General features: G+C 44.4%; 1 protein-coding gene across 1 annotated transcript; it reads left to right on the top strand.

Annotated features, from left to right (window-relative positions):
- The first annotated feature begins 305 nt into the window (after positions 1-305).
- On the top strand, positions 306-27779 carry FAM83C (family with sequence similarity 83 member C). The gene is made up of 4 exons (XM_030010773.2): positions 306-1027; positions 8224-8391; positions 12663-12787; positions 26414-27779. The coding sequence occupies exons 1-4, from the start codon at positions 473-475 to the stop codon at positions 27354-27356; spliced, it is 1791 nt and encodes a 596-aa protein (XP_029866633.1). The 5' UTR covers positions 306-472; the 3' UTR covers positions 27357-27779.
- The last annotated feature ends 87 nt before the right edge of the window (positions 27780-27866 follow it).

The following is a 27866-nucleotide window of genomic DNA, read 5'->3' as shown; positions in this document are numbered from 1 at the left end:
TTATAACTGACACTAAGAAGCATGTTTGATTTGGAACAAATTTCAAGCAGGAACAAGTTTCAGCATCTGCATTTCCACTGTGAGCACAATGAGGGACAAAACAGGTTAGAGCCTGCTTGGCCAAGGGTGGGGACCAAGGGGAGGGCAGTACATGAATCATTTAAAAGGAAAGGGAAGGAGCAGCTTGAAGAGCTGATCTTCCTCCCCTTGCAAAAGGAATACTCCAAGTACTAAGTATCAGGTGTGTGTCTGAGGAAACCAAGTGAGGGAGCTGGGGAAAGCCAGCTCCTCCCCCAGAGTGGGAGGCTGTACCTGGTGATTAACTCCCAAGCGGAGGAGTGGAGCTCATGCTGAGTCCTGAAGGAACCTGTTGGGAGGAGCTGAGGAGTGCAAGAGGGCCAGAAAAGACCTGGAGTCAGACAGAGGGCTAATCCAGCTGGAAAGGCACTTCTTAGCATCAACAGCTCTGGTCATGTTCAACTACCTAGCAGTAGAGGTGAGACCCCAGTTCCACCGCAGCTATGGGGGCCAGCAGGGGGTGTCTGGGCCACTGAAGAGCCGCCTAGAGCAGCTGAAGAAGCCGTGGTGGAGGGAGCCCACCCCACTGGTGCTCCAGCACAGTGAAACAGCCAGGCTTGCCATAGACGCCTTTCTTGAGCAGGGGGAACGCGGCTATCTGAGTGCCATCGCTGAGGAACGGGAGCTGCCTTTTCTTTCCATCCTGGACATGGAATATATGAGCCATCAGAGAAACCAAAGCTTTCCAGATGCCAGTGCAACGAAAGACAAAGAGGCTGACCCTGGTGATGCGGACGCTGGAGACAGGTCCTCCCTGAACTCTGAATTAACATCTGGCACCTACTTTCCACTCATGTCTGATGTGCACCCTCCAGAGCTGGAGCTGGGGTGGCCAGGGACACCACTTCTCACAGTGTCTGGCCAGACTCAAGCCACTGTGATTTTCCAAAGAAATAAAGCTAACAGCATTAAGGATTTGCTCCGGTCTCTGATCAGCCGGGCACGGATGGTATGTATAGAGCTGTGTCCCTTGAGTGGGGTCTTGTGCCACAGCACCTGAGTCCTGGTGGCTGGTCCCGCAACTGTACACCACACGCTGCAAGCTGTTGCTGCTCTCTAGATGTCTGCCATGCTGTGATTGCTTTTTCTCTAGCAGATTTGTAACTGTTCCTGCTCCTTTCCTTTCCTGTAACTTCTTTCCACCTGGGATTTCGTGTCATACAGGTAGTGCCCTTTCAGGCACCCTGCGTCTGTATTTGTGGGTATGCAGAGCACAGTACCAAAGCCTGGAGCAAGTGAGTGGTGGGGCGTGCAGCATTAATGCTTAGCTGTCCTCAGCTGGCCCTTCTGCCCTCTGCCAGGGAGTTCGCATGGTGAGAGCTTTTCTCGACCCCTGGCCATCATGTTAAGCAGGACAAGAGGATACCACTGGTGAGTTGCTGTGGGAGAACATGGGACCTGAGTAAACTTGTGGGACTGAAAATCCCTGCCTGTGGTTTGAAGTAGGTTAGAATACATCATCGTATCTCCTAGACTTGATGTCTGTGCCTCTCTGAGGATGAGTGAGATCAGCCTGTTTTGCCCCATCGCACAGTTTCTGCTGGGTAGAGATTGCCAACCCTCGGATGTAATAAAAACTGGACGACTACAATACTTACCTACCAGGCACAATTTGCTCACTAAATTATGCTCCTTCTTGTTTCTTTTTACTTTGCCACTATACTGTGTACTAAAGCAGCAGCTTGGACAACTGTATCTCAGACACTTTTTCAGCTTTTATTGTCTTTGTCCTCTTTATGGTTCTCTTCATCTGTTCCATGTTCGTTTTCTTTTGTAGTATTTCATTTCAATAGCATGGTGATATTGAGTAAACTTTTAGTGCAAAGTTCACTTTTAACCAGTCGGCTTCTAGGCAATTTCTCTTATCACTCCAGTAGTTTCTTATTTAACTTTACAGTCACTCCTTAAATTCATTACTGCCTAGTGCAGAAAGCGGGAGATAAAGAATTGTTAAGCCTGGACTTCAGATGTGTCAAGAACACAAGCTGTTTCCAGGCAGACTGAGCTAAAGTATTATCTCCTATCACCATCTGCAGAGTTAAGCAAATTTGTGTTCTCCCCAGCAGATGAAATTGGGGCCATGCAGCTCTGATTGCTGTGCAGCATTGTAACATTATCAAAGAACCACATATCATTGAAATTTGGGTGTGATATGAGATACATGGGGATCTTTTTTTCTTTTGTCCAAAAGAAGACCGTTTTGCCACGTAAGCTACTGCTCAGTTGTAAGCAGCCATTGCTTAATGCATGAACTTCTGTTGCACCTTTGTAGGCAAATATGGGAAGTTTTCTTCAGGAAGTAAGTGACAAAAAGTTCTGTTTGTCCTGGCAGGCAGCTGCTTTATGATATCTTAAATGATCTGAAAAGTCCTGTGACACTTACTGCATCCTTTTCATTAATGGGGATTAAGACATAGTCATGGCAGAATGCACAAAGTAAATGACTACCAAGAAATGTCCCCTTGTCACTTAGCACATGTCCCAGATCTCTGATGATATTATGATCCTTTAAACCACATGAAAGACATCTTGGTGCTTTCTCAGTTCACAGGAACTTCTCTATTGCTGCAAGGAGGTTGCCCAGGCAGTAGGTGCTTTATTGTACTTTAAGTACATTTTGAGCTTTTTACTTTTTTTGCTTGGCTTGAAAAAGCACTGACAATCTTCAGCCCTTCATGTTCAAGCTGGGGATTTTCACACAGTGTTTTGACTGTTGCGTGAAACTTGAGAATGAGTTTTCAACTATCTTATTGTTTTATTACTGGTGTTTTACTGGCTTCTGGGTTAGCAGCTCTGGCCAGTGCTTCCCATGATTAACTCAATGATTGACAGCAGTTCCAGCTCATTCACAACCCCAGTTACACATCTTTAAGTAGTTACTGAGTCATTTTGCTCATCAAACCATCCAAAAGGATGTTACCTGTATGTCTTTTAATGACAAAAAAGCAACCCAGAGGTAAAAACATCTTTTGCTTGAAGTGCCAGTAGCAACTGTGCAGAGAACTGCTTGCTTTTTTTGCTTTTCAACTGCTGTTTCTGCATTTCAAATATTTTCTCCACTAGGCTTTAAGCTCTCATCATATATTGCTCCTTTAGAGTAGTTTCTCCTCCTGTGTCCTTACAGCTAACATGGAAAGGGGATACACCTGGTGGGTTGTGGGAAAGATGTTGAGATCCCTGAATGCTTTTCGTGGGTCCTGTAGACAGGAAGGCATGTGTCTTGAAATGTTTGCTGTTTTCTCCTGTACAGTCATACAGAACAACATCAGCTGACATATTTTGCAACAGCGTATTTGTACTGACAAATCAGCAAAAAGGGCATTTGTTTTATTGGTATCTTTTGCTGGTGCAGTTTGTCTTTCTACTTTGCTGTATTTAACCAGCTGTCTTTGAAGATGTATTTTCAGATTTGAGCTTTTCTCTTTGCGGGCATAAAAAGATGCAGCACAACCACACCTTAGCCTTCATTTGATAATACTATTAGAATTTTATTGTCACTGGATGAGCTCTAATCTGTTTTGAACTGTCCATGCTTCTTTTGCCCCTCTTGTACAACTCTGACACTGGCTGCACGCTTGCATTTAGGTGCGATTATAGAAGGGTCCCTGATGGTCCCCCAGAGAAGCAATGTATCACTTCAAATGGCAACACTATGGTAATGACCAAAACCACACTGCTATTGGCAAATACCAGTAAAACCAGCTGTGCTGGTTAGAAACCAGACAGATGGCAACCCCAGTGGGGTGCTGGTAAGTGCTGTAATTCCCAGTGATGACTGCAGTAATTGCTGAATTGTGAGTTTCCAGAAGTGGATTTAGAAATGTCATGATTTAACCCTATAATGGCAAGGTGTGAATTTTCTAGAGCCTGTGGGGCAGCTGTGTCTTTGCAATGTCCTCACCCGCCAAGGCTGTGCCATGGGCTTGGAGGCCATGATCAGCGTGGTGGGGAACAGGGATGCTCTGAGCCAGCCCCAGCCTTGCAGCTCCCACCACCGAAACCAAGGGGCTGGAGGCACTGGACATTTGGGTTTGTAAGGCCAGATTGACTTAAATGCCCAAGGCTTTTAAATGTGAGACAGAAGTTGTCAGGAGCCTAAATTGGAGATGGTACTTAGTAACCTAACTTCCACTGCTTTATAGAGCTGTTGGAAATTATCTTTGAGGCTTCAGACCTAGCTTTTGTGACAATACATTCTTAGGAGGCTTCAAGGGGAAGACTTCTGGGGTTGTCTTCCCCAAAACTTCTTGGCTTTGGGGTTGAGCTGATGTTATTATAACAGCTGCCTGCTTTGTTTACTGAGAGGATATGGTGATCTGAGTGGCCCTTACGATTCTCCTGTGGCACCCATGCTTAGAATAAGCAGCCCCACCATGGGCTCTTGTATCTCCACCATGGGAGGCTGTGGCAGGGCACAACCTCCCCTTTCTCCCCACTGTGATGTTCCTCGCTGCAAACTGCAATGCACGTGAGGCTGCCAGCCTTCTGCCTGATATCGGCTGTGGGCACTTGCCAGCACCACCAGGAGCAACTCTACCCGAATCCCTCCTGTGAAGGGATTGCATGTGAGGACGCTGTGAATAGAACTATAGCCTGTTCCACCTCCTGATGCCAAGTGAAGACCTGCTTTGGAAAACATGAGTCTGACTATCACACAGGGCTCCACCCAGCTTGCACAAGCTGGTGTCCCGCTGCCTGGGGCGCTTGCTCCCGTGCTGACGCCGGAGCCCTGCCATGAGGCTGCCAGGAGATGCAGGTCTGCCTGGCAGCCAGCTGCATCCAGCCCAGAGCACTGGATGCCACGGGTGACTCTGTGCCACGTCCTGCCATGCACAGCCATGCTACTGCCTGCTGAGCCCCATCCCTCTCACAGCGAGCACTGCAGACTGGCAGTGTTGGTTTTGGGCAAGCAACAGCCCCAAACTCTGCCAAAGCCTGTGAGCACTGGTAGAGAAAAGCAAGACTGTGTTGACATTCTGTGCACACTAGGCGCAAGGAATGCCTCTGAGCATGTGGGGGTCTTGGGGACAAAGGAGCATTGGTCTCTCTTGACTCCATCATAGTGACTTCCCAAGCCAAGTGTAGATTGTCTCCAGAGCCAAGCCTGCCTCAGACCTAAGCTTGAGATGAGCTGGAATATTGTGAGGCAAATGTGGCTGAGAGGGACTTGCTGGAGGCCTTACACAAGGTTTGGGCTATAGTTTTTCCTTTGTGCTTCCTCATTAGAGGATGGGTGGCCCATCAAATTCATTTGGCTAAATTGCCTTTGGTCTTTAGCTGAAGGCCAATGTGGAAAGACATGGTGAAGTCCTGTTTTTTTTGTGTGGGTCGCAGCAGTACCTAATGCTGATAGCCCAGCAGCAACATTAATTTGGGAAGTTGAAGATGCTTCTCACTGCTTTCAGAACTCTTCCAGGGCTGACTTTGCTGTCCATGCCAGATGGGTGCATTTCAGGAGCGGAGAAGAGTTTGCTAAAGCCTCATAAGGCTTCTGGGAAGATTACACTGACGAGGGCTACAGAAGAGGTGCCCTTTGGAGTCGGACTCTGAAGCCAGGGCCAGGGTGAGAGGGTGGAGATGTGGTTTTGGCCTGGACAGTCAGAATGATTTTTAGCTCTTAATGACAGCTGCCTTGTGTCCACATGCCACATGTCCACCAGCCTCCTGGAAGGTTCTTCCCAAACCCTGCTGTGATATGCTGGGCCTAGGGTCTTCTGCAAGATGTTGAGGACCAATGACAGTGTGTAAGGCATCATCACAGAGATGGTCTTTGGGGACAAATCACATATAACCAAGAACTCTTGTCCATCTGCAAACAGGGTAAATCCCCAAGGGAGCAGGAAGCAATATTGTGGCATTGCTGCCCTCCTCTGCCATGGCTCTGGTGCAGAGGGTCTCTCCATGGTGTGTGCAGGCAGGGCGGGCCTGAGAGGAGCCAGCTTGCCAAGGAAAAGACTGGGCAGGAGAGCATGGGGAAGCCAATGGGGCCCTGCTCTGCCCATGGCAGCTGCCTCCACTCAGCACCTAGGCCACGAGTATGAGCCTGGAAAGAGGCAGTTTATTAATGAAAACAGAGCAGAAGAGCTACTGGGCAGTGGGCAATCTGGGGCCAGCATGCCCGTCTGGAGCAGAGATGTGAGCCTGTCCCCACATCCAAGGACGGTGGTACTTGGAGCTCATCTACTCTTTTCTGAAGTTACTCCAGGTCAGACCCGTGAACGTGATTCAGCCTGTTGCTATTTAAAGCTTGAACCACTGCACACATACAAGTCAACCTCACTGCTGTCCTCTGCATTTAACTCTTTGTTTGAAGAGGAGCAGCTGAGAAGAAGTGGCAGAGGAAAGCTCACCCTACATGGTCTGCTCCATAGGGTGATTTGGACTATGCAGAATGGCATTCGTGGCCATGCTCTAACACAGGCAGAGGAGGTGTTTGAAAACAGGATTCCTACCTCCTCACGGGGTGCATGATGAGCAGCAGAACAAACTCATGCATTTTGTGTGCAAGGTGTAGTGCAGGGCATGAACATTGAGTAGCAGGGTAAAGTAGGTCATTGGACCGTGACTCCAAAACTCACTACTTTTTGGGTCATCTTTATTTGGGCATCCTCTACTAGGTGCAGAAACTCAAAATCAGAGTTATGCACACAACTTAAAACTACCAAACAGTTACCTTATTTACTGCTAAGATATGGTAAAGACTGGAACTAAAGTACTTCGTCAGTAGTTCCACTATTTTTTCAGCTTTTGAAATGAAGCTGGCCTGTCGGTAAATCCTTCACTACTTTACCTTTTTCAGTCCCCCAGTGTGTTGCCATCTTCCATGAGATCTCAGTGTTAACTGATCTTTCAAGGTCTAAGTCACCAGATTGCTCTGCAAGCATCCTCGGGTGAAGTGTGTCAGGCCTGACAAATCATCCAGCTCAGCAGGTGCTCTCCTGCCTGTTCCTTCCTTCTCCAAGATGTTCCCCTGATTCCTGTCACGAATGGTGATGGCCAACAGATGGATCCCAGCAGTCCCTTCCTGATCCAAATAATGGCCGCCTTGATGTTGACTGCTGGCAGCCTCACTCTGTGAGGAACAGTGGAACAGTTTCTCAGTCACATCTTAATCTATTTATGGCTGATTTCCCTTGTTCTGTTGTTCTGGTTGCAGGTCATACTGTACTTTGAATTTTTTAGTTCTGGGTCAACTTGCTTGTAGTAAGTATTTGTCATGTCCTACCTTCCAATTTCTGTATTTTCCTTCCAGGTTTTGGAGAATTCATTTAGCCAAGATGGTCTGCTGCCTCCCATCCCATCTCTACAATGGGGTGGGTTGCCATGGCCTTCTTCAATCTCATTCCTTAAAGAACTGGAAGTTCTCTTAAAAATTATTTTCCTTTTTAAAACCCCTCCCTTGGAGACCTTATTGTGCAAGTCTTCAGTTTATTGAGGTAGATTTTCTTTAATTTTTTTTTTTTTTTTAATAATGTTAGTGTTATTCCTTCTTCCTACTGTTAGGTTTCAGAACTGTCGCATCCTGGGCTGTGTTAGCAGGAGTGCTGCCAGCAGGGAAAGGGAAGGGATCCTTCCCACACATGTTATTCTACGATTTTGTCTAGTCACCCCTAGGATGTAATCCTGGAACAAGGACATGTACATACTTGATCAAGTTACCTTCTCCCTTACCTGGCAGTGTGTCCTTCCTGAAAAAAAATTATACTTCTTTATATAAATATGTTAGTCATCTATGGAGTCCTCAAACCAATTGAATAATGATTTTGGTCTGTCTCAGCTATTCTGTTTATGTGCTGTATTTCTGTCATATTTGCTTACAGCAATACATACTTGTATCAATTATATTCAGAGTTTGTGCGTGTGCATTACCCTTTCAGCTATTTCTTTCTGTGAATGACAGATGAGACAGGAGGTAGCTGGATGGGGAATGTCTTCATAGTTATTCAAAGGGATTTTATCTGCCAGGGTGGGATAAGAGGTGTTAAACACAAAGATCCAGAAGCAATCTCCACTCTTGTGGCGAGACGCTCAATAACTCAGGAGGTTTGAATAGTGAATTCGTAGTTTAAAGCACAATTCACTTGGCCATGAGATTTCAACAGTCTCTTGTTTTTTTTCCCTCTCCACCTCTTTTCTCCTGGCTAGGTGATAGCAATTGTGATGGATCTGTTTACAGACATGGAAATACTGTGTGACCTGCTGGAGGCCTCAAGCAGACGGCACGTCCCTGTTTATCTGATCCTGGATGAAGAGTACTTGAAGCATTTTGTGGAAATGTGTAATAAAATGGCTCTTACTCAGGACAACTTCCCAGTAAGTTTTCAGTCACACACTGTATATGATAAAACAGGTCTTGGAATTGATAAAAACCATGTACCCTTTGTTCTGTTCCCTGTGCCTTGTCCCTAGGCCCTATCCCTTCTCTCACTGTCCCAGGCTAAGACACCATGGCTAGTTGGTCTAGGAAATTGAGATCTGTCTGGAAGCACAGGGGAAGGAGTGGAGGAGCCTCCTAGTCCCATATCTTGATGTTTTGTGGTCCTCATTTACACACAAGAAGTGTGAAGTCAAGGCCAATAAGATGCAGTGCATTACTGAATGCTGTGCTGGGCTGGTGCAGATAGGCAGACAGAGGTAGACCAGAAAACTTACGTTCATGTGGACCTGTATCATCTCCTTTCCTTGTCCCCGTTCAGCCCCTGCTCTTAGACATAGAATTGTGAGACTTAAATTGCTCCTAATTCAGATCCCTGAGCTCAGTTTAGATTCTGGCCAGAGCTGCTGTAGTGCAATAACTGGGTGGGGAAGGGAAGCAGTGAGTCTCTTCAGGTGTCCTGATGCAAAACCTACCATTTCCTCCTAGCCCTGCTGCACTGCCTCAATGTAAAACCACATGTTAAAAATCTCATGTTAAGATCTGCATTTAGGCTTTGTTTGGCTACCACCTATCAATGGAAGTTCGTTTTTTGTTGTCATTTGTTAGTCCTGCAAGGCCATCAGTCCTGGCTCTGCTCTTTCACTGGGTGCATAGAATTTCCAGGAGGACTGATTCTCTTCCAGCTACCAATTTCATAGGTTTTCCCTTCATCTTGGTGGGGAATGCTTGGAAGTTACCTCAAAACCATTCTTAACTAAAAAACAGGTTAGGGAAAATGCAAAAATAATGTTTTACAGCATTAAAAATAGATGCAGTTACAAATGTCTTAATTTCCCCTCATTTTTAACCTGTCTACACAAAGATTAATTTAGAGAGGCTTCCTTCTTCCCCCATGTTGGCAATGCTCTGTCCTTTCTTGCTTCTCACAAGCCAGACCCATTTCATCCTGCCTCTTGAGATGGAAACTGTTAGGGAAAACTTCATGCTGGAGCATGCTTGCTTTCATAAACAACTGCATCACTGAAGTCACCTGGTGGATCCAGATAAATTCCATCTCTCCAAAGTTTATGTTATTTGCTTCTTATCCAAGAGCCTGGCCATTGTTTTTAATTAAAATTAGAATGAGTTTACATCCATGGAGATGTCTAAGTCTCTTTGTTAGACCTGATGTCATGTCTTGTGCTTGAATGGCTAATTAATGCTTGCCTCCCCCATTCAGTGACTCATGGACAGATCTCAATGTGAAGTGCCTCTTAAGCTGATGCATCTCAAGCAGTACGTTAACATACATGCTTGATATTCACATCTAAGAGGAATGAGTGTATATATTTTATTCCTGGCTCTGAGTTGCAACAGGATGTGATGGCAAATCTCCATTTGGAATAATTGGTGACAATTTGGGGTTTAATGGGGAATTTGGAGCAACTGCCCCTCCAGCATCTTACTTCTAAGAACATTGTGTGAGCCCGCTGGTGTCAAATCCTGGTGCTGAACATCAGCAAATCCCGCAGTGGTGCATCAAGCATTGGCAGCAGTCACAGCAGAAGACTTAACTGTTGGATTTTTTTCAAATGGCCATCTGCTGAACATAAAACTAGTGTCTAAATCGAGTGAGAGTGGTACCTGGCAGTCTGGCTTTCCTGCAAGACTGCAGGATTCTCATCTTGTTTGGATGATTCAGGGCCTGGATTGCCAAGAGGAAGAAGAGGATCGAAAAAATGAGCCAGATATCAGAAACTCACTCAGCCTTGGAAAGGATGGGGGGAGTGAAGAAATACTGTGGCGACAAATCTGTGGGATATCTCTACTTGAAGTGTTTTTAACTTCCCCAGGGTGGGGAGAGGAAGCTCCTCCCAGTGAGAACTAGTATTACTAAAACCTCAGCACTGGAAGAAAAAAAAATCCCTGTGATCCCTTTGTTGATTGGCAACAGGATTAGGTGAACACCTCCCCAAGTGTCCAGCGTATCTTGCTTTATATCAGCAACTTGTGGTGGCATTTCAGAGTATCACAGGTTAATGCAAGTTGGCAGGGACCTCAGGAAGTCATCAAGTCTAACATCCTGCTCAAAGCAGCATCACCTGTGAGGTCAGACATAGTTGCTCAGGGCCTTACATGGTCTAGTCTTGAAAATCTCCAAGCGTGGAGACTGCACAACCTCTCTGGGTAACTTGTTCCAATGCATAACTGTCCTTATGGGGAAAAAGTGTCTCCCTTCTCATAGGTGACAGATGAGGACATGTTCTGAGACACAAGAAGACAGCAAGTGAGTGCCAAGACTGTGAACCTTCAGCTCTGTCCCTGCTAAAAGTTTCCATGAACTCAAGAGAAGACTGGCCAAGTACTTGGAGAAGAGATCTGGGGGGGGTTCCCCACTAAGACAAACCACAAAAGGCTCAGGAAATCCCCTGTGCAGAAAACAGAGTCAGCAGCAGTATAAGGCAGTAGCATCATAAATTATTGCCTTCTTCCTGCTCTTCCCCAGCTGCCATTGCCCACTGCGAGAGATAGACCATTGCATCAGATGGACCCCAGTCTGGAGGAGATCTGCTGCTGTTCTGAAGCCCTGAAGGCAATGGTGGTCCTTGGGTGGGTGGGGAGACTTCCTCAGGATGATGAGAGTCAAGCCTTTCCCACCCTGCTGCGATGAGCTCCCCAGCCAATGTTTCCGGGAAGCCCACCTCCTGCCCGCAGGGACTCTGATGGCAGAGGAAAGCCGTCAGGAATGGAGTCACCTGCCGCAGGGTGACTGCCTCCTGCTCCTCACCCCTGAGGCACAACTTCCATGCTGCGAACCCCACGTGAGGCCAGAGACTGGGTGAGCCGGTCCCTGGCTGCGTACAGGTGGGCTGGGGCGCCCACACATGCTCAACCTGCCAGGGAGGAGGAGGGGGAGAAGGGGCGCAGCCATGCCCAGGAGCAGCTCCTGGAGGGGTGGCAGGGCTGTGGATCTGCACCCTGTGGAGAGCATCTGTAGGCAAATTGCAACTACTCGTGCTTGTCTTTTGTCTGCAGCACTGGCTGTTACAAACCGCTGTGCCTGGCCAGGCTGAAATCTGCTGCGTGGCAGAGGGGAGGCACAAGGAGCGCCTACCGGCCGTGGGGTGGGCAGCACCCACCTCCACTGAGAGGCAAAATGGCCCAGGCGGCATGTGCAGCCCCCACCAACTGCTGTGGGTGTTCGTCTTTTGCAGGGCTGATGCTAGGCGGATATGAGGTGCCCACAAAGGGATCTTCCAGGCCAAACACAGGTGGTGACAGTTTGTGACAGCTCCTGGTGTGCCAAAGCCACTGCAGGTGGCAGGGGAGCTGGCCTGGAGGGGCAGTAAGGGATGATCCAGCAGGCCAGTGTAGGTGCAGCCTTAGGGATGTTTATTTACATACGAGATGTTTTGTTTGGCACTGGATCATGTAGACCAGGCCAGTAACTGTTTCCAGTGACTGTTCTCCTCCTCTCCCTTCCCCAGCTGAGGTACAAATAACTTTTATTATGGGCAAAAACCTCACGTTACGGAAAAGGCTCCTGATGGATACTGAGAGCCTTATTTCCCATTTTGTACTAGGCAGTCAGTTTTAGAGGCCAAAGTTGTATCAGAGAAGCTCGTTGCAGTCTTTAAAACAGATGAAGATCTGGTCTGCTTCACTTGAGTACAGCAGCTGAAAATTTTAATATCATTTTTTAAATATACTGATAAAAGGCAATTCTTAAAATGTAGAAATACCTTTCTGCAAATCTTTTTTATTGAGCGATATTTTGGTTTTAAGAAGTCTGTCACTGTACAAAATCAGAATAGCACATTCGATTGATTAGAAACTGGCTAGTTGTTACAGATCAAAATGTAGTTTAAATGCAGAGCCATCAGCTACTGTGGTTAGTTGAATGTTATCAATAATCTGGAAGAAAGTGTATAGTCTTACATACTTCAGAAATGATCTGTAGCCTCACAGGATTCTCCAAATCTTTTTCGAACCAGCATTTGTGCCTAAGTGCCACTTGTTAATGTTTGCTGGTATTTTTATCTTACAGAAGCAGACGTTGTGACAAAATATTTGTTATGTAGAAGCCAAGAAATACTTAACGCCTTGCTGCATTCTACTTCTGGGAGCAGAGCTCCTGCTTGAGGGAGTCCATCAATGATGCATGAGGGAAGATTTCAGTTTAGTTCAATATATGTCTCCTCACCAACTCTGCTTTCTTTGGTTTCAGAACATGCGCATAAGATATCTGAGTGGAGACACATACTACAGCAAAGCGGGCAAGAAATTTGCAGGCCAGGTTCTGGAGAAGTTTATCCTGATTGATTGCGACCAAGTTCTTGCTGGTACATACAGGTAAGAAAAACTAGCAACTACTGTGACAAAGACTGGTGACACTGAGAAAATATTCATTACCAAAATACTGACTAATGTAGATTTTTTTTTTTCCTCCATGATAATGATACACTGTTTTTCCTCTTCATTTCCCCTTATAAATGTCAGGTTTCATTTTGGTGCTTTACCTTCTTCTGCTCCATTCTCTTGCTCATACCTAGCTGGTTAGCTTTCAGATAGCATTAACTGCTTGTCTGCCAACATTGACACTTCCTGAACACACCTGTCTGAGTATGGCTTCATTTCTTAAAAATGTAAAAAATGTTCTGCCAGGTCAGATGATGCTCCACCTAGCCTAGATTCTTTCTCCAGCTGATACAGTTTAGGGAGAGCAGGCCAAACTGCTATTTGTGGTCTGTCCACCTTGTGCTCCCACAGCATGTGCAATCACTGCATACATCCCAACTTATTCCCTTCAGTACCTGTTCTGTACCTATTGTCTGTGAATTTGCCCTAACTCATTGTCTGTTCTAAACCAATCTCCTACTAATTCCATGAAAAGCCCCTAGTTCTAGTGCTGCAGGTTGTTAAAATAGCTGTCCTACATTCAGCTAAATCATTGCTTTCACAATTTTCCAAACCTCCATCTTACCCACCCTCCTTGCACTTTTCTTATCTAAAGTAAGAGCCTTTTCAGTCTCTCCTCATATGGCAGCTGCTGCATCCCTCAGTCATTTTAATTATCTTTCTTTGCACCCTCTCTAACCTCATTATGTCCTTCTTGAGTTGCAGAGACCAGAATTGCATGCAGCCCCAAAGATATGGCTGCACCAAGGTGTTTCAGATGGTCAAAATTATGCTCTCTGCTTTATTATTATCACCCTTGCTGACAGCGGCCAACATTCATTGAATTTTTTAGCTGCCATTGCACACTGAACTGATGACTTCAGAGAACTGCTGACGATGATTTCGAGCTCCTCCCCGAGCTGTTCCAGGTTCAGCATCAAACAGGCCTGATACAGATCATTTTTCTGTATGGGTACACTACATTTTCCTATGCTGAAGTTCATCTGCCACGTATTTGTCCACTTGCTCAGTTCTATGAGGTCCTTCTGGATTTCCTCACCTTCAGTGAGGTATTCAACCACCTGAGGGAATTGAGGATCCTCTGCAAACCTGGGGATTTCACTGCACCTCTCCATGCCTGAGTTCACCAATAGGATGAAAACCAGTCCCAGGACCAGTCTCTGGGGCCTCACTGCTGACTCTTACCCATGCTGAAAAATGACCATTAAGCCCTACCCTTTGCATCCTATGCTTTCACCAGTTCTCGGTCCATAACAAGACTTTTCCTCCATGCCCATGGTGACCTAGTTTCTTAATAGGCTTTGGTTTATGACCTTGTCAAAGGCTGTTTGAAAACCCAGAAACATGTAGTTGACTGGTCCCTTTATCCATGTGCTCACCGGCTCCCTCAGCAAACTCCAGCAGGTCTGTGAGGCAAGACTTGCCTTTACAGTAGCCCTCTTGACCTTTTTCCAAGAGGCTGTGCTTCTCCATGCCATCGGTAATCTTGTTCTTCACAGCACACTCTGCCACATCCCAGGGTGGAGGTCAGCTCCAGTGGTATGTGGGCCTCAAGATTACATCCAGAGCCCTCTCTGTAGATGGGATCATATTGGAAACCTCCTAGTCCTCAGCAAAGCAGTCTTTGCAGTGGCCCTGGTACACAGGAGTGAAACACGTCTCAGTGTCACCAGCATTAGCAATGGATGCAAAAAATTCATTGAGGTTCTCTGCTATGGTCTTGCTATCACTGAATGCCCCTTTTGACCCATAGGTCTCAAATGGCCCCACCAATTTCGTAACTGCCAGTACAGCATTTTTTAACAACCTACAAGTTGTAGTCATCTTGGTTTTTTTGGACTGCTCCTTTTCAGCTCTTTTTGACTAATTGCTGCATTTTTACATAGTTACCTTTCTTGAAATTGAATATCCACGTGCCACATTTATTGAGATTGCTCTCTCCCACTACAGAGTTAAAATTGTGTTGTGAGCATTATTACAAATGGGGTCTTCCACTTCTACCTCTGGAACTGAGTCTTATGCATCGTTCCAGACCACATCCTGAATAGCATCTTTTCTTGTGGGTCAAACAATTTAGACTAGTTAATTCTGGCACGTAATAATTTATTGCTTCCAAAAAGTTTTTCTCCACAGCTCATTCCAGTGAAGCATTAACCTAGTATGTATATGAGTGGCTGAAGTCTCCCACTATTACTACCTGTCCTAATTTTGCAGCCTCTGTAATCTCGGTTAACATTGTCCGATCACTATCAGTGGTCTGATCAGAGGGTTGGGAGTACTGCTCTTGTACTATATTTTTATTACTAGACTCTGAGTTTTCCACCTACAGATCTTTCCCACAGTATTTTCACACTGTTGCACATCATATTATCCTTCACAAACAGTGCAGCTCCTCAGGACAGATATTTCTGTGATTCTGTTCTGCTATTTCTGTGAATTTGGTGCCCTGGCAATGCTTTATTCTCCTTCCACCAGGTGTCCTTGAACACTGGTTGTCTTCTCCCTTTCTCTCTCTTTTCCATCTCCCAGCCAGTGCATGCTGGACACTCAATCTACCAGTGTCCTCATCAGTGCTGTAGCTCCAAGCTGTACCTTCTCCTCTGCTTCTGACTTCATCACCTCTGAGTGTGGAGGACTCACCTTATCAAACTCTGGCAGTGAAAAATGGAAGTACCCGGATGAAACTGGTTATGTAGAGTATCTATATAAACAATATGGAGAGCAGTGTCTGGTGGTATTTTGACCATCCTAAGACATGTATCTAAGAACAATGGAGTGAATCACTGCTTGGAAACATCTGTCCATCTCCATTGACTGCAGGGGGTGGGGATTAGATAACTGAGACCACTCATTTTTGAATGGATAAAGCTGAGCATGTGTCAGCTGGATTGAAGCCCACAGCTGGAGGAACGTCTTACTTCCCTGTGGCCCAGAGTCAGCGTATTGCTTAAAAGGCAGACTCAGTTTTCTGGGTCAGTTCCTCCCTCTGCTGTTCTGGGGCAGGGATTTGGGTCTGTGATGTGCTCTCTTTCTATAGATCTCTGTATAGCTGAAACTTCTTCAGTTCTGGAAGATAATTATTCAGTGGAATACGTTCTTATATCTGATTCTCTGCTGTCCCAGTAAGCACATGATATTCTGGACTAAAAGAAACAGTCTCTCTTTGTGGAATTTGTTCAACTGTGGTCAGAAACACTTCCACAGGAGAAAATCAGGAGTCTGGTACTGGGTATACTGCAGCCTGGTACTATACCTAGTATAGTAGATATTTAGATTACTCTCCCTGCAGATGGGGAAGTTAGATTCAAAGGGTGAGAATAGTAACTGAGTAAAGCCAAAGATCCAGGGTGGATCCAGGGGTGTCTCAGGATGATATAGGAAAGAGGGTAAGAGTTCTTACCCAGTGGTTGGTTTTACAGTTCAACAATCTTGGGTGCAAGGACCAGAGGTTTCAGAACCTCCGGGGTTATATGTTGTATGTGCTTCTTTATGTTCAATTTGGCATAAGAGACTTTTTCCCACCATGGTTGAGCTCCACGATACCCTTTGGCAATGGGTTGTGCAGTTTAATTTGTTTTGTGTGAAAAAGTGATCCATTGTATTTACATTAGACCTACTGCTAGATAATTATATTTGATGCCCCCAAATTCCCATAACCTGGGCACAGTAAATCACTGTTTCCTATTTACTTTATTGACTGCAGCCATGATTTTGTCCTCCTCCATTATAATCCCTCATGTGAATCATCTCTTCTGCAGGTGAAGTATCCTTGGCTGTTCAGTCATTTCTCTTGCAGGAGAACTTCCAGACCTTTAATCATAATGTCTATCTTTCATGAGATGAATTGACAAGAACTGCATGAAGTGGTCAAGATATCCCCACCCACTACACTTTAGTGTTGTAGTATAATGGTGACTTCTGCCTCTTGCTTTGTCCCCGTTCTGGCAGTTCGTAGTCTGCTGTTTGCCTTTTTGACTAATGCTAAACATTGAAGTGATCATTTTTTTTAACTGTCCATGGGGACCCTGACCTCATTCCCAAGTATTAATATCTGAGAAGTCATCAACGTACAGAGACCATCAGGGGTTTTGCAGCAGTTTGAATTTATTGACATTGAATTTTGTCTATCATTTTGTCACTTATTCATCCCATACCATAAGATCCTCTTGCAGCTTCTCATTATCCAGTTTTCTTTTGACCACCCATGATAATTTTGTCATAAGCGCTGACATGGACTGTTTCTACTTTTTTTCAGGACTTTTCTGAATATGTTGGACAGCAGTGATCCCAGCATGAAATTTGTGGGATTACAGTAGATAAATTAAAACTATTGCTAGCATTTGTATCCCATCTTTAATCAACTGTTACTCCTTGGGAAGACCTTCCTTTGTACTCCATGATCACTTAATTTTTCTAAGAGTCCTTGCTGAATGACCATGTCAAAACCTCTTTGAAAATTCAAATATCCAACAACGAGCAGATCATATGCATCTGTGTGCCTTCTGCCTCCTTCAAAGAACTACAAGAGGTTTTTGAGGCATGGCTTTATTCCACAAAAATATGCTGAGTCTTCAGTGTTATGATTATAGTTATTTATGCATCTAATCATTTTACCCTCTATTTGCCTCTACAAGTTTGTTCAGTATGGAAATAAGACTGGCTGGTTTGGAGTTTTCCGGGAGCTCTTTAAAAGGTTCACATTTACTACTTTCCATTCCTCTGCTACTATGTTCAATTTTAAATGATAGGTTATTCACTGGTTAATAATTGGAAAATTGCTGACTTCCAGTTTTTGAAGGCTGTTTACTTTAATATTTTCCTTTAATGCACCTTTTAACTATGGTGACTTTTTGGATGTTTTAAAATGTCTTTATTTTGATAAGTACGTTTTCTCTGAGACCCTAATATAGCATCTTTAAACAATCTTCATGCTGCCTCAAGCATTTAACCTTTTTGGTTACCCTTTTAAATTTCTTTTTATATAGCATTCCTCACTTTCTCTTTTTAAGTTAAGTATTACTGTTGTGGATTATTTCAGTCCTGAAAGAATATTTGATATAGGTACGTCATGGCTATTTTTTTGCCGAGTGGCCTTTTCAAAGAAACTTTCTGAACTGGTAATGTTATTTCTCCTTTTGTCGGTTTTCTGGTTAGTTTTTCCAAAAACCAGCCATTTATAGTGTCTAAAATGCAGTTTCTGCAACTCTCCTAGTAATGGCCCCCATTCAACATGGCTATAACTGAATCTCCCTTTATTCCTCAGCTTTCTGCCTTCTTAGCCTCTCAGCACTTCCTTAGCATGGCATATTTAGCGTCAGCACTCTGCTCAGAAAGTTCACAGTATAGCCCTAATACTGTGTTTTTCCTATTTAGGGGTGGAATTTTAATCCAACAGGAATATATTCATTTGTTGATATATCATTTTCCTTATTTGACTTTTTTTTTTAATGTATTGTGCCACTGCCCCAGCAACATATCCTGTATATGTACTTTCTGTATAATTTCTACCCTTGCAGTTATACTGTTCCCTGATTTTTTTCTACCCAGTAAGTTTCTGAAATGCCTCCTGTGTCAGAGTCATCATTTCAGCTCAGGTGTTTCACAACATCTATCTGTTTCTTTAGCTCATAAAATTTATGTATGCATGTAAACATTTGTATCTGATCTGGTTGTTCACCACTGTACACTTCTCTAAACAGTTTTATTTGTTCAGATGTTCTTCATCGATTCTGATTTGCACCCTGTCCTTATATCAGAATACAGTTTTCTTGCTTTTATTCCTAAGGTAAAGTGGGCAATCTCAAACTGTATGGCCTTCGATACATCACGGCTTTGCTCCATATTCTAATTTAAAACCTCCCTATATCTTCTGCATTATATTGCGCAGCAGCCAGGTTTCATTTAGGTTAAGATGGAATCCAGCTTTCTTTATAGAGTCACTATGTTCCTACAGTTTTCCATTTCCTTATGATGCTACCATCCTTTCCCTAACATAATTTCCATAACCATGTCCTGAAATGCTCTTTTACTTCTCTGTCCCATTCTAAGCATGGAAGAGGGAGCATTTTATAAGGCTACCAATAAAATGCTGATCTTTTTTAGCTTCCTACTTAGGTGCTTTTATTTCACGCCCGAGACTCATCCTATCTCTTTTTATGTTAATGGGACCTATACAGACATTGACCAGTGGCTTCTCTGTAGTGCTTCATAACTTAGACCCAAACGTCTCTATTATCCTTCATTGCAGTGAGCAACTCGGTCTTCATTCTTTGCTGTGATCCTGCCTGAGCGTTGAATCATGGAGAACTACCTCTGTGTGTTGTTTGTCTCCTATGGACACCAACACAATATAGTACCTTCCGTATAGCTTGGTTTGTACAGCCTGGGGACAGTTACCATGCTGACCATCAGTTGTCTCTTTTCCAGACTCAACATCTCCTGTTCCTCAGAGTATTCAAGTCAAGTGAAAGGATTACACATGACTTGTAGGCCACAATGTAGTTCATACACCCCCAGGATGTTTGCTTTTTTTTTTCCAACACTGTGACACTACAGACGCATGTTTTCCGCAAGACATACTCTACCCCCCAGAGCTGCTGCCTACTCATTCTCCAGCCTGTATTGGTGCACCTGATCGTGACTGCCTGGAATACATTTTCTTTGATTATTTTCCTGTTGAACTGCATCCACTTTTTTCAGAACCTTTTTCAAACTCATATCCGTGCAGTTCCTCTCCACTGGATGTGATATGTGAATTTAATGAGTGTACCATTATGTAGGCTGCTCATGAAGATATGGGATAGCACCAGACCCAAGATGCTAGATCCCTCTAGAGCTTCAATACATCCTTCTACGTTGACAGTGAATCCCGATGTCTAGTCTCTCTGCATCCTCTCTTGCAGAGGGGTATTCTCCTATCCTTGACTATTCAGGTATTCAATAAGTGTCTTTTAATTCTTCAGCTCTAAGAAGAGACTCTTTTCTCCTCAAATCATGCCTGAAATCCATTTTTAGTCTCTAGTTACATATCTAGCCATCAGATTCTCTCTTCTGTGAGATCTATATGTAGTATTACATGCATGCAGCAACAGTACTGTATATATTGACATTTTCTTGTTGAACCCGGTATGTTGATACTGTTGTTCTCTACACTGATATTTTCCTTGATAGTTTTGTAAAAGCCCTTCTTATTTTCCAAAATACTCTTGGCAACCTGAACTCATTCTGATAATATTGCTGCCTATTGGTATGTATCAGGCATGTTTTTGGAGAGTTTTCTAAATATGGGAACAAAGCTCACTGCTCTTATCTTAAACAACTGTAGGCAAAAGGGTTTAGACCCCTCAACTCTTATGTGTTTATTGATTAAATATTTCCCTGGGTTTTCCATTGTTAACATTATATTTCCTCTAAATGAAGACAAAGAGAAAACAGGGTTCATTGAGATACCTAGGAAAAGCAATAACCTAAAATTCTAAATATAATTATATATCTAGTTATTTAGAATTATTCTGGGCACCAGAAGAAATAGTATGTTTCTTTGAGCACTTATTTAATGTAACAGAGTGAAGGATATGAAGACATTTACTGATGCAGCAGATGAGAGGTGCCTAAGGGCAAATGGGGCTAGAGCTGAACAGGATCTTGAGCAGGAAATCTAGAGTAAACATTTGCCAGTTTAGGACTATAGAAAAGAGGTGGTATTGTCAGCCTGAAAGGGAGTTACGTGTCTCTTTGAGTAGCCTTAGAGGAGATTAAATTTCTCAGCTCAAAATGGAAGATGGTCAAAGTATCGGTATGTGTCCTGCCACTGGCACAGAGAGGACAGAGCTCATTGTTTGCTATATTGTAGTGAAAGAAACTCAAGATTTGGGGTTGAAGCCGACATGACAACTGAAACTGAAAAAATTAGAGGATTACAAAAGCTCTGCACCTGGCTTCAGTACAGAGGAAGAAGAAACTAAGTGTTTGGCAATGGACAGGTAAAGCTACATGGTTTTGAAGCTGGAGGAGGCTTGGAATTTCTTTAAAAGAAAGGTGCTCATACTCTCAGGTACCCATGTCCCAAGCAAGAGGAAAGAGTCTTTAAGAGTGAGTTCCAGATCTAACTCGATGAACAGTCACCTCAAGAAAGAAATTATAATTAAGCAGAAAGTGAGTGTATAAGGAATGGAAAGCATAGTGTATCAGCAAGGAAACCCCAGGCTGATATGTATAGCAATAAAGTGAGCATTGCCAGAAGATAAGTTATATATAACCTTGTGGAGCACACCAAAGCAAAGAGGAGGAAGTCCTCAGGTATATAAATAAAAAGTGAATACAGAAGAAAGAGGGAAGGCATGCTGCTGTAAGGATGAATAACAAATAAGAAATAACTGAGATGGGATGCCCAAATTAACTGAATATATTGCACTGTTTTTAATCAAAATGAAGACAAAAAATGAGGAGTGGAAATGATTTCAAGTGCATTGGAAGCAAGCAATAAAGTCAGGTTATTGTCATCTTATCAAAGAAAACATGACTTGAAATTAAATGGGTATTATGTAGTATCTACATTTAGCAATGAGCAAAAATGATACACAGAAGTTTGTATTGGCATACAGAAGGAAAAGAATGCCTTTGACAGCCAAAGTGACAGAAAAGCAATAATAATGAGTAAGAGAAACTACTGAAATAAGCAAAAAACCTTCTGTTGCAAATTGGTATCTCATCAGTTGGAAATAGCTGAAGCAGAGAAGCTGAGTGTGAAGAACTGCGAGTCACCTGTACAATACAGCTGTAGAAAGGCTACTGCAACCCTAGACCGTATTGCAGAAGGGCACGCAGAAGAACAAATACTGTTGTCAAAAATGCTGCTGAGACCGAGACTTCGGCTGAAATACCGCAGGGTGCTCTTGCCACCCGTGCTCGACCCAAGCCGCAGCCCCACGGCAGGGGATGCGGCGGCAGGACAGGCTGGGGGGGGGGGGGGGGGGGGGGGTGTCTCCCACCTCCTGGGAGGTGATGTTGCAACTCCACCTCCTGGCCAAAGGCTGAGCTGCACGGGTTCCTGGGGGGTTCCTGCTGCAGGAGTGTCTGAAAGCAAGGCAGGGTAGGGATCCTATCCTACAGCAATCCTTTCCCAGACTCCTGTAATTTGTGCCCCAGGGTGATTCAGAACTGGATACGGGATCTCTTTGTGCAGCACTTTGTTATGGAAAAAATAACGGCAGGAAAATCCTACCACTTTTAGAAACCCACATGAACTTTTAGCATCCACAGTGGCCTGCGGTAAGGAGCTCCACAGCTTGCCTGTGTGCTGTGTTATGCTTCTTGCCTGTATTGCATTTGTATCCTGTTAACTTTGTTCAATACCTCATTTTTATACCAGAAGAGACCAAGAATGATCATTCCCTGGCTATTTCCTCCATGCCATTCATGGAGGAAAAGACCCTTATCAGCTGTAGTGATGGGAATAGCCATGGCTGGCAAGGCCACATCATCCTATCATGGAAACCTGTTCTATGGCAAGAGGAGGGCTGTGCTACTGGGGGACTTGGATGATTCCTTCCAGGTCCTGTTGTGACACAGTGGGCAGGCCCTCATTGGATCGGCATGGGAAACTGGGACACAGCAATGCTTGGACTGGGGAAAGAGCTGTAAAAGCCATCAGTGGCACAGACAGTTGTAAGGCCAGGGGAGCATATTGCTGGATCTGAGGCTTCTGCCCTTACAGGGGAAAGGACAGTTCATGTGGATGAGAGGAGATGGCTGAGTGTATCTGTCTCGTGCATTTCCGTAGGGAGGCAGTACGTGGGCAGAGGGTGCTGGGAGAAGACCGAAGGTGGAAGTGACTTTGTCCGGGGAGGGAAGGAAAACCTAAGCAAGACCTGTTGTTTATCTCCTGCTAAGGTGAGGCCAGAGGCCTTGATGGATAGCTGTTGCAATGTTCCTGCTAGACCATTTGAGTCTGAGACATGAGACCTCCAAGCCAGAACAAGGAGGGCAAACATGACCACTTGCACAGCTCTGCTTCCAGGTCTGCTGGCAACAGTGGTGCCAGGCTGGGTGAACAGGGATGGCAGGCTGACCAGGGTCCTCTCCAGGCAGGCTCCACCTGGCTGACCAGGGTCTTCTCACAGTTCATGGGACAACACTCGCAGTGCGAGGGATGCAAACCTGCCCCTCCAGAGGAGCGGGTACTCAGCCCTCTGAGCACATTTGTGGTTTTGAGGAGTTCAAGTGAACACAAGTGTATGCGTGAGTGGAGTAGGTCCTGAGTTGGGATATGTCTAAGCACTGTGCAGTGCAGATGCAGCACTCTTGTGTAGAAGGGTAATAGCTGTAAGCAACGTGGACAGGAACACCAGCACTCCTGGGAGCCAGGCAGTGTCGCTGGGGTAAATGCTTTTCACAATGTCAATACAGGCTACACAAAATCTCCCCTGTTGGGACTCTTGGATTTCTTCAAAGAACTCAGCCTAGAGAGATAACTTTCCTTTGCAAAAGCTGCCTTTCCTATTATATCATATTTACCTATATGGCCATTAATTGTATTCTTTAGAAGAGTGTCTACTAATTTGTGCTGGGCAGTTATGAGACTTAATGGTCTGAAACATTAAAAAAATTCTATCACATTAGCAACCTGTCATGGTTTAACCCCAGCCAGCAACTAAGTACCACGCAGCTGCTCACTCACTTCCCCCCCACCCAGTGGGATGTGGGAGAGAATGAGGAAAAAAAAAGTAAAACTCATGGGTTAAGATAAGAACAGTTTAACAGAACAGAATGGAAGAAAATAATAATGATAATAATAAAATTACAATAATAGTAAAGGGATTGGAATATACAAAACAAGTGATGCACAATGCAATTGCTCACCACTTGCCCACTGATGCCCAGTTAGTTCCCGAGCAGCGATCTTCTCCAGGCCAACTGCCCCCGGTTTATATACTGGGCATGACATCACATGGTATGGACTATCCCTTTGGCCAGTTTGGGTCAGCTGTCCTGGCTGTGTCCCCTCCCAACGTCTTGTGCCCTTCCAGCCTTCTTGCTGGCTGGGCATAAGAAGCTGAAAAATCCTCGACTTAGTATAAACACTACGTAGCAACAACTGAAAACATCAGCATGTTATCAGCATTATTCTCATACTAAATCCAAAACATAACACTATACCAGCTACTAGAAGGAAAATTAACGCTATCCCAGCCAAAACTGGGACACAACCTTCCACTCTTCTGATAACCAAGGCACTTTCAAGTGAGAGTTAACATGTCCTGGTTAGTAGTTGAGCTATTTCATCCTTGCATTCCTTTGGTGGTCTTGGGTTAACGTTACCTGGTCCTGCCAATTTATTATTTTCTGCTTTGTTGATATGTTTTCTAATCCCTTCTACAGAGATTTCAACATGAGACTGATCTTCCCTTACATTCTGTATAAAGGTGGGTTCAGGACAGGGATCATCCCAAGCTCCTGTACAATAAACACTGATGCAGAGGAATTATCTGAGCACTCCTATTACACATGGACAATGTGCTAGCCCCACAGAGAGCTGAATATTATTTCTTATTCCTTTTGCAATGCGTGACCCAAGCTTTTTGAAAGATGGGTTTTCTGATCTTAATAGCTTCTCTTCTGTCATTTAGCCATCCCAGCTATTTTCTGTTGTTTTTTTTTTTTCCCCATGTCTCTCTATGAAGTTGTATGCACTTGCTTTGAGCCTCCAGTATGGTATTTCTGAATAATCTTCATGCCACCTGCAAAAGTTTTTCACTCTTACTACTTCTTCATTCTTACTTAATTTACCTGGTTTGATATTAAGCAGAAGAGTATTGATCTTTTCATTTTATGTTGCTCTTTGAGGGGGGTGTGTGCTGAGTGTAAGTATACTACTTTCTTCAAACCAAAATTATGAACCACAGCAACTGCATACTGCTCAGGAACAAGCCAAGAGCTGGTTTTCGTACTAGAAGTTCCCAAATAGCTGTCTTGTGAAGTAAACATTGATGAGGTCCCAAAACATAGTGCCAGTATCTTGTCCTGAAATGACATTTACTTGAGAATAATTGTAATCTCCCATTACAATTGCTCTCCTGTAGTTTCTGTGATTTCATCCTGCTCTTGTCAGAGCCAGTATCTTGCTTTAGCAGCTGATAATGCAGCCCTAAGCTGGTACTTCTGTGAAGTTTCTGTTTTATTTAACACAATTAGTTTGCTAATCTGGTTTGACTACAGCAAGAATAAAAGAAACAGCAAATGGCTGGGATGACCAGGAGCCTGAGGAATCTACTCTGTAAGAGGAGCTTCCCTGTTTAATCTATGCCTGTAAAGATTGGGAGGAGAAATGTGTTACTATCTGTAGGTATATGGGGGGAGAGCTAATTAAGTTACAGTTTTGGCACAAACAACAGGTAGCATTAAACAGATAAGGAAAATAAGCAGAGTGGCAATTAGTGAAAGTTTTTGCCCAGCTGTGGCGAAACCTAATTCATTTCAAGGTGGAACGTAACAAGCTCCCAGAAAAGATCCCAAGACATTGTACTGCGAGAGCAGGGGACTGGACTTGCTCAGCAAAGGACTTGTGAACTTCTAACACCATGCATCTTAACTGGATGGCAAGGAAAAGATGGAATGAGTCTGGGAGATCTCGCAGCAACACTTACAGAAAACATCATCAGCCTTCCTGTCCTGAGGTATTCCTGTGGGGCTCTGGAGGCCTCAGCTCCTCAAGGCAGTGCCCAAGATCTCCATTCCTCACCCTCCTGCCTGCCTAGGTGGCTTCTTCAAGTCTATCACATGTTGCAGATGTTAAGGACATGAGAACGTAGTTCCTGCCAAGGCAAGGGAAGAGAGCAGGAGACCAGGCATGCCTTAATATCTCCCCAAACAGTCTCCTCACCCTCTGTGGAAGGTATGGTTGCAGTGTACTGTGCTAGCCAAATGCTGAGCTAGAAAGTCTGCAATACAAGTTGGGCAGAAAGAGCCCTTCAGTGCCCCATGCTTCGCATCTCATTGTCCCATAGCCACACCATCTCCAGACAGTCGGAGCTCTCCTTGCCACTGTCTGCTTGATACAAACCACACACACTGCAGTACCCCCCTGCATGGACTGACAAGCCTGCCCACAAACGGTTAGCTGGTACTCTCCAACACACGGATGGGATGAAGAATGGGAAACGATGGTTCCTTGCTTGTGGGCAGAAAGCACTGGAAAGAGGAAGCTGGAGAAGAAAAGGCCTGAAACATGCTGCTGTGCTTTTTAGGCAGGGACGAGTTGCTGCTCTACATCCTTCATAAGGCTAAGGAAAACTGTCTGATATTTCTTGTTCGTTGTTTATATTTTCATATAGTTCATTACATCACCAAGCTGAAATTGAAAGACCATTTTAGGTTGTTCTTTTGTAATTATGTAATGAGTACATTCGTCTCTGCAAGTAACCTCAGACTTGCATACTTCAGAGAAAGTTTTAATGGCATAAATTGGGTAGCAATACATCACTCGAATGTTAAAATCAATGCTAGGTATCCTAACACTCTGTGAACTAGTTACATGTGCTGTTTTTTTTTCTTTTTTCACAGTTTCACCTGGCTTTGCAGCCAAGTCCACACCAGCCTGGTGACCCACTTCCGTGGTCAAATTGTTGCGGAGTTTGATAAGGAATTCCGGTACTTGTATGCAGAGTCCAGAGCAGTGACCAACTTCTGTGTGCCAGATCCTGGAATCAGATCTTCTCAGAACGCCTCAAAAGTTGCCAACAACCTTTTAAAACCTGCACAGGTGAATGATGCTGAAACCTTGAGCCCTTCCAGCAGCCTTTCCAATGTAAGCATCAGAAGCATAAAAGTGTCTCCCTTTTTGAAAAACTCCAGCTGCAATGTACACCAGGAAAAGCAAGATTCAAGCTCTGATTCTTGTAATAAGAAGGGGAAGGAAGACACATCTCTGAAGCCCACTTGCCCTAAGCAGCAAGGAGAACCACCGGACTCACCAAACAGTCCTCCGAATAAATCCACCCCAGCCTTGTATCACAAATCAAATCTCATGACAGCAAGGACATTCTTGCAGCCAGAGCCTTCCCCTGCCCTGAGCTCCAATAAAACTAGTTATCAAGGGGACACTAAGGCTAACAGCAGCCACTGCTCCCCACTGAGACAGGAGCAGACATTGCAGTCCCTTTCGGAGAGTGCCAGTAGCAATGGGACAAGCATGAAGGAGAAAGGGCCTGCTGCTGCCGCCAGGGAACCAACAGCAGAAAATGACAACACTTTTTATGGGATGGAAAAACAACAGAGTCCCGGACAAGGAAAGTTGGACCTGCTATCCCCATACAACCAGCTCAAACGAGAGAAAAAGCCTGTAGTAGTTCCTTGCTATGATAAACTCACTGAGGACATGCTGGTAGAAAAGCACGGCGCGTATGGGGCTGAGAAAAGAATGACTCTTGGGCACAGTAAGCTGGATCTGATCACCAAGTACAACAAGTTAAAATCTAAACATATACACAGTCGGTTTGAACTCTAACCTGGGCCTCAAGGTCTCCTTTGGTCTTATTTTCAAGTGGTTGCTTTTCCCCACCAATCATCATATCTGGGGCTTGAAATCAAAACATGGGAGGCAAATTAGTCTTGTTCCTATTAAAAGGTGTCTGTGCTGTTTCTAATATACGCAGATGACTGATTCGGATGAGATTAGCAAGTACAGTTCAAATTTTCAATTACAAGATCATGTCAGGAGAGAGAAAATGACATAAACATAATCCGCACTTCTATGTTCTTTTTACTTCTTTGGGAAAGAACCATTTCCACCCAAAACTTACAGCAAAGCCATTGCTACAGCTGGAAACTCTTTGGCCACTGAGGTCTTCAGGGTGAACCCAGGTTCCGTTTGTACTGTGTGATTCCTCTCCGTGTATTGATGTGCTGAAAATGAAATGGTCAAGGGCAGGGTAACGTTAAAAATAAAGGAGCTGTTCTGCTGGAGAGCTGTGTTGGGTCCCTCATGGGGAGGTGAGCACCCCAAGCTGGGCCAGGG

This window comes from Aquila chrysaetos, chromosome 3 (genome assembly GCF_900496995.4).
Source record: "Aquila chrysaetos chrysaetos chromosome 3, bAquChr1.4, whole genome shotgun sequence".
In the NCBI taxonomy this organism is placed as follows: Eukaryota; Metazoa; Chordata; class Aves; order Accipitriformes; family Accipitridae; genus Aquila; species Aquila chrysaetos.
The sequence above is the reverse complement of the archived record's forward strand: the minus strand, read 5'-3'. Positions and strand labels throughout refer to the sequence as shown.

What these genes read in the sequence shown, in the direction of transcription:
- FAM83C (XM_030010773.2), top strand. Translation starts at nt 473, where the DNA reads ATGTTCAACTACCTAGCAGTAGAGGTGAGACCCCAGTTCCACCGCAGC. An exon ending in TGATCAGCCGGGCACGGATG is followed by an intron (nt 1,028 to 8,223) that starts GTATGTATAGAG and finishes TCTCCTGGCTAG; the next exon opens with GTGATAGCAATTGTGATGGA. An exon ending in TTACTCAGGACAACTTCCCA is followed by an intron (nt 8,392 to 12,662) that starts GTAAGTTTTCAG and finishes CTTTGGTTTCAG; the next exon opens with AACATGCGCATAAGATATCT.